This window comes from Camponotus vicinus, unplaced genomic scaffold (assembly GCF_025532165.1).
Source record: "Camponotus vicinus isolate PSW18456_S1 unplaced genomic scaffold, iyCamVici1.0 SCAF_12, whole genome shotgun sequence".
NCBI lineage: Eukaryota > Metazoa > Arthropoda > Insecta > Hymenoptera > Formicidae > Camponotus > Camponotus vicinus.
The window spans coordinates 12,862,510-12,876,381 of NW_028141948.1; the positions used below are offsets into that span (position 1 = coordinate 12,862,510).

Genomic DNA, 13,872 nt, shown 5'->3' on the forward strand with positions numbered 1-13,872 from the left:
GTTTATTTCGTAATGAAAAGTGACATTTCGTGTTTCACATAATTTAATATGCAAACTTTGTTATGTACACACGTACAATAGAAATTACTACGGAACACAGTAGAAATTTACAATAGAAATTGTACTAAACGGATAGAAAAACAAGCGTGTTTTTTTTTTCCTTTAGAGACATAATGTCGGATTTTTCTCCTATTTGGCTTTCGCTCGTTGTTCCGATTCTGTATAAGAGAGAGAGTTCTACTTAATTTGCATTAAAATATTATAAATTTCAAGTGCATTTGAATTTACTCACCGTAGACAACTGCATGCGTATCGAATTACCGACTGATGACGAATTGATATCGGGTGACATCGGATAACGTCGGCCGACGTCGGATGGCGTCACATCGCATCGCATTGTGTTGACGCAAGATAATTTTATCGATCGGTTATTTATTTTCAGATATATTTTTGTGCACGCTCTCTTTCACTCTCTCTCTTTCTCTCTCTCCGCGCGATAAAAAAAAATCTCTTCGTTGTCATTGAACGTCGACAAATTTTGCCAAAAGCGATATAAAGGTACGTGAATTATATACATATACAAATATATAAAAAGAAAAAAGAATTTTCACCAATTTTCACTTCAAGCTCACGAAAGATCGAGATTCCAAATTAAAAATGTGTCACGAATTACAATATTTTCCACTATTTATTTGCACGCACGGTAATTATTGAAATTTATGAAAGTGCGATAGGAATCTTTCGGCATCAAATTACGATTATTTAATTTTTAAAATGTTATCATGTACGAATTTTTTCGTCAAAGAAAAATGTTTGCCTGTTTAGTGTCAAAATGCAGCTGATATCTATTATCCGATATATATACATATGTCATGTGTATTATGTCATGTATAGCTGATTTATATCTCGTATATGCTATACATATATAACTGATATTGGTCCTGCGCGGTTTTATCAAGTTATCATAGTTTTCCTTAGTCAACAACGTGACATTTCGACGTCGCGAAAACCGATCGTCGAGAGGAACGAGCCGAGGCGTTATGACACAACGGGGCGACGATGCAACGCGACGCAATGCAAGGTGAGGCAAGGTGAAGCGTGGTGGGGGGAATGTCGAGAAGGGGGGGAGGCGAGACGGAATCGGGGCGACTAGACGTCGCAAGGGGCGAGGCGCGGTGAGACAGAGCCTGGCAAAAAGAGACGAGGCCGACTCCGACACGTGTGCTCCGTTCAAATCAGGTGCGGCATCGCGGACAACCTTTCCTATGACGTGGATCCTGAGACTCCTGAACCGCGACCGCGCTCTCTCATCAGTGTACTGGGTGTCCTCAAGCGAGACGGCCGCTTGGTAGCTCACGTCACACGCGCGATTGGGAAAACGTGCCGAGGGCACGCGAATGCGCGAAATCGTCGTTGCAATAAGACGACGCAAAACGCTCTTTCCAACGAGGATCGTGCCAGGCTATAGGAAATCTCCGGATTCTCTGACAATTTGCGCGAGCTGCTCGTCGGTAAGCTCGATAAATAAATATAAACACGTTACAACCTTGAAGCACATGTTTCCCGCATGTCAATTTTCTCTCTTATTTTACTCTTTTTTTCCGGAGCACATTGAATGGATCGATTCAGCAATTACCATCGACGATGCGACAAGATGACTAATTGTAAGAAAATTCTACCATGTATTAACACATATTAATGGTAGATGCCGTTGCCATTTCGTTATTATGTTATTTTTTGTTTAATTTTGTAAACTTTTTATTTTCGTGTTTCGGTTCTAGAAACGCCCAGTGCTGAAACGTTGATATTCGACATGCGCTAAAATTCTGCAGACTTGTAGACGCCTGCAGTTTATCTATCGCTCACTAAAATGTGCATTCCGTTACACATTATTATTCATCGTTTTCTGAACGAACATGATGATTTACCAGAAGCCCCGAATGATTCCGAATAAATTAGAATTACGGAATTTTCGAACTTCATTGAATAATCGAACTTGTTTATTCGCATTGACGTAACTTTAGATAACAAAACTCAACGATCGGTAATTGAGCTTGTTTTAGTTTCTTGAATATTTTATCAGGCGATCCATTCAACATTTATAATCGCAATATTTTGTCAATTATCTGAAAGAGTATATGACAGGAAAAATTATCTATTACTGTCATATAAATCTTTGGCAGATTCAACGATTACACAGCTTCAAATTTATATCGTTCTAATATCATCTTGATCTGATTAAACATTTTTTTCGAATGTAACTCCTCGCTTATATATACATATATATTTCTTTATAATTTCAATGAATTACGTACACATGTATTTAGAAAAATCTAATATGTATTTATTACGAGCAATACGATGTAAGTCGATATATTTTTTTTCTAAATGAATGAAGGATATGTGTTGTACATGTTGTACGTTTGTGAACTTTGACGTATATAATTAATTCATCATTTTTTTCTTGTTTATAATTATTTCTTGTAAAACGTTTGCTCGAGCGTTTACATTCTATGCAGTACGTTTCAAAGAAATATAAAGTCCCGAGTTTCTCACACATACAATATCCACGCGTGATCAATTCATATGAATATATTATATTTTTGCTATCCTCTCACTTTCTCTTTCTTCTATCTACACTTGAAAGGTCGCTAATAGTTATATCTCGATTGGAAAGCAATTAACGATGATATGTTATCTTAAATTAATGATAAAATTTTATTATTTCGAGTGATGATATACGTGCCGATCTGTTTGAGTACGACTCGATATTTGAATAACGTTCCATTATATCGATTTAAATTGTTTGATACGGTATTTAAGCGTTTATATCCGAGATAAGTAATGTAATAAAATTCTGTTAATTCTGATGATTTCATCAAATAAAAGGAATTAAATGAATTTTTCCATCAGAAAGAAAAACAAATACATTTCATATCAATTTCTCTTTTTTTTTTTTAGACATACATAAAACAAAATTATCACTTTTGCGATGTTGCGTCACGAAAACAATTTACAGAAATCATTTATTTATTTATTTATTTTTAATTAAATATGTGAACACATAATGACATTTAATTAAGTTACCTTCTAAAAGAGATAGAGCTGCGGCGCGAATAATTTTTAATCGCAGATTGATTTAAAAAATTTCTATATGCATATGAATTTGACGATATACGAAAAGTAAGCTTTATCAGAAATTTAACTTAATATCTCTATATTTTAGTAGAGAGACGGACATTCACGCGGAAATCGACCAGGTCGGTTTCCATGGTGATCGTATCCCTCCGCCCCGACTCTTATATGACTCTTAACTACCTACTTTCCAAGCTTTTCGTTGCTTGTATTTATTTAAACATACGTGAAAGACATACACGTGAAGCGAATAATTGGTAGGTACATGTAATCGGAGAAATATCTTGGATATATAATTTATACACTATTGCGATTGCATTCTCGCGTAAAATATGTGCGGTTTGAGCTAAACATTACCGGTTATACCCGGTAGTTTTTTTTCGACGATCTTTTTTTTAACGCGATAAGCATAATCATAAAATCCATAAGCGATAGTGAGACGTAATCCTTTCTTCAGACACATTTATACCGATTGTAAATCTTTATCATAATTTCAAAAACTTTGAACGAGGAAGCAAAAATATTCGCGCGATCTCTTATCAATATCAAATATTGACAATTGTGCATAAAAAGGTTTAAATTTTTTTACGAGGAAAGCTCCCCGTAAAAGCTTTTAATGACATTTTCGATGGATGATGTCAACGCGCGGGATACAGGAGAACCCAATCCTACCAATCTCACATCAATTAAAATATGTTTTTTAAGCTCGTCATGAAAATGACAGTTTTATATGCGGGTACAACAAGTATATATAAAATGTGATACTTCTTGATTCTAAAACTGCTTCTCCTGTTACCTTGACTTGACATTTATTCGTTGAAAATTTGTTGAAACAGAAATTGTTAAGAAGCTCGTATATTGCACAACATTAATTCTCTCACTTTAAGGCTCAATTAATCCGACGTTTCGAAAGATCAGATTTATAAATACATTATTATGAATTGCCAAAAGATTCAGCTTTACGTCGACGGTCGACAGTTATGCAATGCCAAAGTATTATTATTAGACTATCTTGTTCGTCGAAAGACTTCTAATAATAAGTGCGTCTACTTTTGAAAGTTTTGAAACGTTCTAGTATATTTTACATGAGACGCAATTTTTTTTTCTCTCCAGAATATATAATAGAATATAACGAATCAATGACAATGATAATACAATAAATATACAAAAAGTAATAATTCTAGGCTTACTTTTTTATCTCTTATTATCAGTATTGATAACTGATATCTGAAATAATTAAATGTTAAAAATTTAAGAGAATTTAAATTATGGATACACACACATGTTAAGTAATAGACATATATAATTTCAGAAATATATACTTAAATATTGCTTTTTATATATATCGAATGTTGATGATATAAAAGATAATGAAATAACAAAAAAAAATTAATATGTCCCAATAACTATTTTATACTGAAGAACAATTTAATGCAGTCGGATTATATAATGTATTTTTTACGCTGTTTCAAAGTTGATATTGTGTCGACGATATTTGAATAAACATGCACTCTCACAAATACAAAAAATTTAAATTACGATTCTTCTATTATTCTTAGCACTATTATTCTTTGAATAAGTTAGCGACACTTAAGAAACGTTGATATAATTGCTTACAATTAGGCACATAATGGATGCTGCAAACATATGTCTAATGAAAATAAATATACACAGATATATATAACATGAATAGTAAAGAACAGTAAAAGACTCTACTTTTCTTACATGTTTGTTAATGTAACTAATATATTATGTATTATGTATATGTACATATATAATATATAATTATAATAAATTAATATAAATGTAATTTACATTAGTTAAGTATGATCTTTTTCTCGATAAAAGAGAGATTACGAGGAATGTGACTCACATGGGCACGTAACGCTGTAATCAATAATTATGCATGAACAGACGCGCGCTTTCTCTTGATTAGACTTTTTTTATTCCAGATATTACGCACGAGCTCGTTTCTTTCCTTGTTACAATAATTTATTTTACAGCTTGTTAGTAAACACTTTTTTCGTCGATCGATTAGTTGCCTGCCTTGTACTTTATTTTCTCGATTAACTAACTAACTAATTTTTTAAATAATCCAATGTTTTTCTCATTTATTAATGATCGTTTATTATAATTGCTCACGCGCTCACGAGTGTCGCAAATATTTTTCTACACGCATGCACGTTTACGCAAACACGTTATTTACACGTTATTTACGCGTTATTTACACGTTATTTATCTCGATTGTAAGTAATTACTGATCCCCTATTTATTATAATTACTTGCTGTATATCTCTTAAAATTTTGTTAGATAAGAATATAATAAGTTGTGTACGAGGTCTTTTTTTCACATGCACTTATATACTTTGCATCTATCGATGTGAATATCCAGTGTCGAAATGTGTACGAATTTATCATCCGTTGCGAAAGATACGGAGATAAATAAAAATTCTATATTCTTCTTTGTTCCGTATTTATCGCAAGAATCTCGCGCACATAACATTTAGTATCGAGCAGTTGTTTCAGAACCTTGACATGGAGAGGACGATTGCCAACAAGCATTTGTAACTTAATTAATCGTTCCCTTATCGCGAGCGAGTTATAGTTTGATATATTATTATATATTAAGGAAATGCTATAGTTTAATACATGTGATAAATTGTCACGTGTTCTCCAATGATTAATATGTACGTGATGACACATGCAATTATACATCACCTTTTTCTCATGCATAGATTTTCTCAAGATACTCTTTTCGTATGTGTGTGTGTGTGTGTGTATTATAAATAAACGCAACATGTGTGATGTCATTAAAATAATTGAAAAATCTTTTTATAGGACGAGCGACTCGGGCAACTCGAAGGTGTGTGTATGCTGCATTCGGTGCAGTCGACGTTTTGTGAATCATCAAGGATCGTCCCAAGGATCCTTATGATAACCGGAGGACAAAGTGGTTATCATCCGATCGAGTTCCAAGGGCTGAAGGGTTGGAGGCGACGTTGGATTCACTCGGCCACTACCTACATTTAGAGCAACAATGGCCAGCAGGAACGAGAGTGACCTGCGAGATATTTCAGTAGAATGCAACGACGACTGCAATAGAAACAACAACAATCAAAACAATTACGATTGGTCCTCGAGCGCCGCTGAAAAGGAAGATGTGTACGCAAAGAGGAACCAGGAGAATCAGCCAGGTAGAGCCCCCTTGGTCGGTTGGCGAAACGGAAGTCCCACGAGTTCTATTTGCCATAATGCCGACTTAGTGGATAGCGCGAAAAATAGACGCCAGATTAGTTTAGATTCCACGGAGAAATCAAACGATACGATTGAATCAAGGGGACGAAACGGTACATCGAAATATGCCGAGCCAAATGCAGGTACAACGATGAATCGACGAGTCAAGGACTCTATCGAGTCCAAAATTATTTTAGAGCACAAGGATTCCTTAGAGTCTATCGAAAGAAAACGTAAGAAACCAAAAATACCTGACGGCGGTTGGGGCTGGATGGTAGTTCTTGCCTCTTTGGTTGTCTCCATGGTAGCCGATGGTATCTCCTTTAGCTTTGGTCTGCTTTACATCGAGTTCCTTCACGAATTCGGCGAATCCAAGTCCAAGACCGCTTGGATCGGCTCGCTCTTCATGGCGGTGCCGCTTCTATCCGGGCCGATCATGTCCGCCCTCGTGGATCGTTACGGATGCAGGAAAATGACCATTCTCGGTGGTCTGATATCGGGGGCGGGCTTTATAATGAGTATGTTTGGTAGGACCATCGAGGTAATGTACTTGACCTTTGGCGTGATCGCGGGTCTTGGCCTGGGTTTGTGTTACGTCACCGCGGTTGTGAGCGTCGCCTTTTGGTTCGACAAGAAACGAACCCTAGCTACAGGTCTTGGCGCATGCGGCACCGGAATCGGTACATTCGTTTACGCCCCGATGACGACGTTCTTTATTGCCGAGTATGGCTGGCGAGGCACTACTCTGCTCTTGGCCGGCACGTTCTTCAACATGATCGTCGCAGGATCCGTTATGAGAGATCCGGAATGGTTGACATGGGAACAAAAGCAGGATGCAGAATCGAAAAAATCAAACGTTCGGTTGGATGGTATGATAAAGTCAAGCGGAAGTCCGTCAGACGAGTTCCCAGGTGTCGAGGAGCTTCGACGACTGCTCAGAAGCGATCGGGCGCCCGAATGTTTCTTACAGAATTTAAGTACGAGCATAGCTGACGGCGGCAAAAGGCATACAACGAGCGTGGTTAATCTGCCGACTTTTGTAAAACGTAGCGAAAAGGTAAGCGACGATTTTCGACAATCGGTCAGTTCTTGTAAATGAATGAATCATGAAATGTATGAGATTTCAGGTGCCTTTGGAAGTATTGGAGTTATTACGGTCCAACTCTAAGCTGTATAATGTTATTCTGGAAAATTATCCCAGTCTCCTATTATTTAGAAGTTTATCCGATAAACAGTTACATGAGTCGACGGGGGAGATTAGTAATAAAAGAGGAGTTACTATGTCAATGAGGTTAATCATTTGCTATGTGTAGTTATAATATAAATTTTAGTGATAATTCTTCGTCAAATCCTTTTTTTTTCATTAAATGTTCATACACTTTAATCCCGCTACTTTAATCGAATACATGAAATCGAATACAATACGCCAGGGCATTAATACTTATATTACGTTCTACAAAGGCTGAAACGAGCAACGGAATCGAAAACGATCCCCGAACAAGGGAACAATGATTGCCCGGCATCCGGCACTCCCGCATCAACAAAAATTGTTTCCTCCAGAAAAATGTCCAAAAAGGAAATAGAAGAGACTAATCCCTTGCTGAAAGAAGTCACGGTAACAAAACGTTAATTTTGATTATGAATTCCGTCGATTTCCCGCGGCACATCAAACGAATACTTTCCAGGTGGCTCCGACGGAAAGAAAAAAATCTATGTCGATAAAACGTTTCTTTGACGTTGAGCAGCCCAATGTTGTTAGAACCGACTCGATACCTTGGCTTAAACGACAATTCAGTACCACCCATTACTTCAAGGATATCAGAGTGCATAGAAATTCCGTCATGTACCGCGGCGCTTCCCTAAATTTGCACAAATACAGGTTGAGAGCGAGCAGTTGTCCAAACATCTATAGAAACAGTATGATTACATTGGATAAAGAAACCGAACAGGTATTTTAACGTTCGCGATATATTAGAAGAGGTAGGTTTTCTTGTGTACAGATATAGAATTTCGTATCTTATGCAGAAGTGGTACACCGAACTGATGGACCTGTTAAAGAGTATGTTCGACTTTTCAATGTTTCTCGAATTTCATTTTCTGCTAATGTCACTGGCGACGATATTGCTATTTACGTGGTTCATCGTACCGTACTTTTACCTCGCGGAGCACTTGACTAGAAACAATTACGACGAATCTGATGCTGCTAGGCTCCTCAGCATTATCGGCGTAACCAATACTATCGGAATGGTAATCTTAAATCATTAGAGTAGTGCGCTTTTTATTCCCGAGTAAAATGAGTTTCTCTCATGCTTGGTGTTGCTCGCTTTTAGATCGTTTTAGGCTGGGCTGGCGATCAACCCTGGATGAATGTCAGTAAGACGTACAGCTGGTGTCTGGTAGCATGTGGAGTGTCCACATTATTGATGTCTATCTTCACCCATCATTATCCGTATCTAATGACAACTTCAGCAGCTTTTGGTCTGTTCTTCGCGAGTAATTACAGCTTCACTCCTGTTATATTGGTCGAATTGATTCCTCTGGAAAGATTTACCACCGCTTATGGTCTCACCTTGTTATGTCAAGGAATCGGGAATCTTGTCGGGCCTCCGTTAGCTGGATGGTTATTTGATGTGACAAATGCATGGGATCTTTCTTTCTTTATGGCCGGTGGTTGGATTATCGTCTCCGGATTTTTTGTAGGTATGATACCGTATACGAAGAATCGAAAGATTTTCGGCAGTGGACCGATCGAGAGGGAACGAACGAGTACTAATGACTCTTTAGCTTAAAGTGAGTTAATAAGCGCAGTTATTAAAAGATGAAAGGAAACGAGCGAATATTTATCTACTCGAAAAAAAATGTTGAATTAACGTACGAATCTCACTACGCTTATCAAATATACAGTGCGACAAGACGTTTATCATGTAGCAAATATTTTTGAATTTTTTATTTATGGCGAGAAGGTATTTTTACGTATACAATGTATTTCTTTTTCTTATTTTTTTTTGTACTTAAATTCGTGTCACGCGAATAATTTTATTTATATAATGAAACATTTTATGAAAAACAAATTACAAAATGTGTATTTTATGTTTACAAAGATTTTTGTATTTGAAATACGCTTTACGTATACAAATTGTACGACAGATTTAATTGAATAGATTACATAGATGCGATATAAATAAATATTCACTTGTTTGCAACGTACTTAATCTTGTTACAAGACAACGATATGAAAAAAGTCAAAAGATATATTTTATAAAATGTGTTTTTTGTAAAACTCGCATATAGACGAATTTATTTTCATTAAAAACTTGTAAACGCTTAAATATACATCTACATGCTTTAATAATATAAAGAAGCGTGTTAACAATGTTTCTCAGATAATCAAATTTAATAATGTTTCTATCATAGGTTTATATATATCGTGCATATGATATAACGTATATATATCACACACAAATATTTTCAAGTTTTTGTCAAACTCTTGTTACCTTAAAGCTCCAAAGATTAGATAAGTAATTACAAAAACAATATAGTAATATTCACTTTATATTTAGAAAGAATGTGCGAAGATTTACGAAAAAATGCATAGTTTTGTAAGAAGAATTCTGCCATAAATCATTGAATTACTTAATTTATTTTAATTGTTCAATTTACATCGTATAACATAATGATTGCGTTCAATATAATGATATGACATTAAATATCTGCTACGATAATGCAAGGAGACATAAACATGTTTCATTTTCCATCTAATTCCATCTAATTTTAAATTTCAATATTATTCAGGTACTTGTCCTATGAAAAACTAGAAATAATTTGCAAAATAGAGAGATCTTTCTTTTTGTGTACGAATAGATTATATTTATAAAATTATTATATTTGTAAAGCGGTCTACACTATAGCGGTAACACTGTCAGTATCTTGTTTGTTGAATATATGTATTTTCCGATAAATATGAACAGATCAAATATTTATTATTGATAGTGTTACAAGTTATATATTAGTGATATTATTATCAGGATCTGGATTAACTGGATACTATTTCTCTGAAATGAGTAAACTAAATGTAAGAAAAAACTAATTGAAGAAAAATTAAATTCCTTTCATTGTTAAATTCTTTTCACTGTATCTCAATATCCTGGAGATGTCATTGGATTATGTGCATTAGGGCTTGGGCTTCGACTGGATGCCCTCGAAACGCCTAGAATGTTGGCGAGATTTTGTATACTCTGAGGAAACATTCTCGCTATGATAAAATGCTGCGGGCCGATTAACGCGTCTCCCATTATACCAAGGCGTACTCCGTTTCCAAACCTGTGTAAGGTCATTGACATGTCTAAAAAAATGTATACAACTTGATGCAATGAAAAATACAAAGTGCTATAAATATACACGAGTGATGAAATATATACTGCAATTTCCTTGCGGTGGTCGCCAATAAATCGCTCCGTCTACTCCTTCCACAGGTAGATCACCATCGACATGCGTCAAACACAGAGAGTATCTTTTCGACAGTTGATTCAAGAGTAACTTCAAAACGATGGCAGGTACGCAGGACGAGATCAATCCGCAGGACGTTTCCGCTGCTGTGATCGCGTAAATCGCACTCTGCCTAGATCTAGCTTCTTGAATATTTCGTTGAATCACCTTTAGAAAGCGTGATATGAGAGCATTGGAGAGATTCGAGCGAGTTGTTTTATGCGTGTATCCGAGTCTCACCTGCAGTATCTCAATGAGATCGTCGTGAAACAATGGCGTCTTGGTGGGTAACGCAAGACAGAGAATACCTCGGGCCTCGTGATTCCGCAAGAACACGGCCCGTTGACTCACAAACTTGACGGTCGCGAGTACATTGTCTGGAATATTGACGGCCGAATGCCTGAAATATTCCTTTAGAGTATTTACGGTGGCCGCTAAGAGAATTTCCGTCTCTGTCGCACCAGTTACGTTGGTGATTTCCCGCACCAGATCGACATCGACCTCCTCTGACCAAGCCACCACCTTCCTACCGCATGGAGAGATGGTCTGCAGTTGATTTGACTGCGGATGCTTCAGAAACAGCTCCTCAATAATGATCTTGGGTGCCGTTACGACTATCCAGCTGATAGATACTACTTCTCGAATGGCTTGGAATATTAGAGAGAGGTAGCAGGACAACATATATGTCAAGGTATCCGGATAGCAATGTTTGTGCGATTTTAAAGCCTGCAATTCTTGAACGAGGAGAAGAGGCGTTCTTAAGCACAACGTGATTGTGATGTACCAGGACAAAGCGACGCAAGAGTAGAGGATGTTGATCGGATTGAAAGACTTCACGATGGACTCGAGTACCAAGTGAAGACTAAAGTTTCTCTTACTCGATTCGCGTTGGACGATCGATAGAAGTTCCAGGAATTTCAACCCTTCTGACTTTCGGCATTGTCTACAGAGAGTTATGAAAAAAAATTAGTCTTTAAAGTTAAGACATGCAGTTGTTAGTGTTTTTTCGAAACACATTTCAATAAGAAATCTGCCGCGGAAATCATACCTGGTCAACTCTTTCAGGGTACAGACTAGCACTATTATCGCGATTTTGACCCATCGGGACACTCCTATGCGCTTCTTCAGAATCTCCGGCCGCTCGACGGGATCGTTGTTGTAGAGGAAATCGTTCCAATAGTTACTGAAGCTCTCGATGAGCATCTGTCGAAGGCGCGGTAGAGCTGTGGGCTCGGCATACAAGTTGATAAAGGGCGAATCGCTCTCCTGACACGTCCAGTTATCCGTCGAATACTTCAACGGCAAGAAATCCGCTAAGGTCAGGTGCTCTTGTCGCAGAAGCAAATGATGCGCCCGCACGAGACATATCTGGCGCTCTTCCCCTCGCACGAAACAGTTCACTATGTGCACCTGCCACGGCGACAATCTCTTCGGGAGAAATTTCGATGTCACGTCGCTTATGTAATCCTACGACAGAACAGTCGAAATCGGATTCGAAGCCAGAACCTATCTCTGAGTAAGAAAATCAATAGACGCCGACCTGTATATTGTTATCGGTGATGGGACGACCGCGAAACAAGCACGGCGAATTCACGAGGTGACTGTCGATGGAGTAATCGAGCTCCTTCCAAACGTACACGCCCCATTGTGTGAAGAGAGTCGATTTGAGAGACTTTCTCGTAGACGCCAGATGCGCCAGGTGATTCCTCACGCCCTTCACGATCGAGCGTCCTTGCACGAGAAGCGTGCAGATACCCTGTATCAGTGAATCGCAGCAGCGACTCGAATTTTAATTCTTAATTTGTCATACTCACATGGGTACGTCCTTGATCCAAGATACTCCGAATACTGGTCTCCTCCACGACGACGTAATTCGGGTACTTCCACTTGACGCAGCGTATCCAAGATCTCCTTGTCCACGTCACCACTTAAAACCGAATGCATATACACGCATGCATATTAGTGCGATATATCTCACAAAATAATGATTCATAGACGCAGAAAAGTGATTCACATGATAGACGCGATTATAATTACGAGTGCGTGATTTTTAATTATAAATCGATAAAGGTCGAAAGCGCAACTTTATATAAAACATAGGAAAAATTTTCTTGAACAAACACGATTTGTTATCTAGAGTGTATGTAATTTTCGTGGGTTTTTAAGAGTTCGAAGGTAGTTACTTTCATCGGAGATAGTTACCTAAGTACGCGATAAGGAGGAGCGGTATCAGGAATATCGTCAGCGCGAAACTGAAGCCGAGATTCACCATCCAAGAGACACCGATGCCGATCATGACCTGGTTCTTTTCGTCGTAGCACCGATATTTGTCAATTATTTAACAATACGAAAGACAAGTCTCGGACGCGAGTTGCGTTCTTGCAGCTTTCGAGCTTTTACTGCCAGTGATGCAAGTCGGCGAAATATAAGCCGCGGCGGCAGCCGCATTTGCGTATGCAGACGATTATATGTTCCGAGTTTGACCCTACGACACTGACGAGATATTATTACTTCTCCACCATCGAATATCGACTAGTAGTCTTGTCAGAAGCGAATTGATAACAACCAGTCGCGGTGGAAAGGACGGGAGAGGAAGATAATGAGTGTCTTTTGGTCCGAAACCTCTTATGGATGATGATGACTATTGAATTGAATATAAAGAATTATAATATTCGCTTCGATATAAAATTCAATCGAATATCATGCTAATTATGATTCATTGAACGATGAAATTTTTTTTTTATTTTCTTAATATTCAAAAAAACATGGGTTCAGAATCTCTTTCATTTCTCTAAAGAAATCTAATCTCTTATTTTGTCTAGTTTGTTATCTGTTGCATATACTTTTTATATTTCTAGTTAAGTATTTTTTTAAATTGTATCCGGGATGTCAATCTACTATCAATTATCGCACCGAACAACTCAATTAGCATTCGATTTGCACTTAACGTTATGTTATTTTTCATCCAAATTTAATCAAATTATATCAACACATATCGAGCTATGTCGTAATAATTTA

General features: G+C 37.3%; 2 protein-coding genes and 1 long non-coding RNA gene across 5 annotated transcripts; 1 reads left to right on the forward strand and 2 right to left on the reverse strand.

Moving 5' to 3' along the window:
• Nucleotides 1–25: 25 nt before the first annotated feature.
• Nucleotides 26–1,089, reverse strand: LOC145963128 (uncharacterized). Its single transcript, XR_014436089.1, has 2 exons — nt 293–1,089; nt 26–218 (listed from the first exon to the last, which is right to left on the reverse strand). It is a non-coding gene; the product is annotated as an uncharacterized LOC145963128 (long non-coding RNA).
• LOC145963121 (monocarboxylate transporter 14) lies at nt 960–10,766 on the forward strand. Of its 2 annotated transcripts, XM_083084793.1 has the most exons (8): nt 960–1,081; nt 1,240–1,511; nt 5,974–7,426; nt 7,497–7,660; nt 7,831–7,984; nt 8,055–8,318; nt 8,395–8,616; nt 8,700–10,766. In XM_083084793.1, exons 3-8 carry the CDS (start codon nt 6,173–6,175, stop codon nt 9,156–9,158), a joined length of 2,517 nt encoding a protein of 838 aa, XP_082940919.1. In that variant the 5' UTR covers nt 960–1,081; nt 1,240–1,511; nt 5,974–6,172; the 3' UTR covers nt 9,159–10,766. The 2 variants fall into 2 exon arrangements, with proteins under 2 accessions (XP_082940919.1, XP_082940918.1); XM_083084792.1 differs by lacking the exon at nt 960–1,081 and having other exon boundaries at nt 1,144–1,511.
• Nucleotides 9,991–13,391, reverse strand: LOC145963123 (uncharacterized). 2 transcript variants are annotated; one of them, XM_083084795.1, is made up of 7 exons: nt 13,057–13,391; nt 12,669–12,781; nt 12,395–12,610; nt 11,903–12,321; nt 11,095–11,797; nt 10,788–11,022; nt 9,991–10,711 (listed from the first exon to the last, which is right to left on the reverse strand). In XM_083084795.1, exons 1-7 carry the CDS (start codon nt 13,148–13,150, stop codon nt 10,506–10,508), a joined length of 1,986 nt encoding a protein of 661 aa, XP_082940921.1. In that variant the 5' UTR covers nt 13,151–13,391; the 3' UTR covers nt 9,991–10,505. The 2 variants fall into 2 exon arrangements, with proteins under 2 accessions (XP_082940921.1, XP_082940920.1); XM_083084794.1 differs by having other exon boundaries at nt 10,788–11,797.
• Nucleotides 13,392–13,872: the final 481 nt, after the last annotated feature.

Excerpts from the sequence above, each read along its gene's own strand:
- LOC145963121 (XM_083084793.1), top strand. The coding sequence starts at position 6,173 with ATGGCCAGCAGGAACGAGAGTGACCTGCGAGATATTTCAGTAGAATGC. Across the intron at positions 7,427-7,496 it reads TTGTAAAACGTAGCGAAAAG|GTGCCTTTGGAAGTATTGGA; the intron begins GTAAGCGACGAT and ends ATGAGATTTCAG. Across the intron at positions 8,617-8,699 it reads TAACCAATACTATCGGAATG|ATCGTTTTAGGCTGGGCTGG; the intron begins GTAATCTTAAAT and ends GCTCGCTTTTAG.
- LOC145963123 (XM_083084794.1), bottom strand. The coding sequence starts at position 13,150 with ATGATCGGCATCGGTGTCTCTTGGATGGTGAATCTCGGCTTCAGTTTC. Across the intron at positions 12,782-13,056 it reads CCTCCTTATCGCGTACTTAG|TGGTGACGTGGACAAGGAGA; the intron begins GTAACTATCTCC and ends TTCGGTTTTAAG. Across the intron at positions 12,611-12,668 it reads TGGATCAAGGACGTACCCAT|GGTATCTGCACGCTTCTCGT; the intron begins GTGAGTATGACA and ends TCACTGATACAG.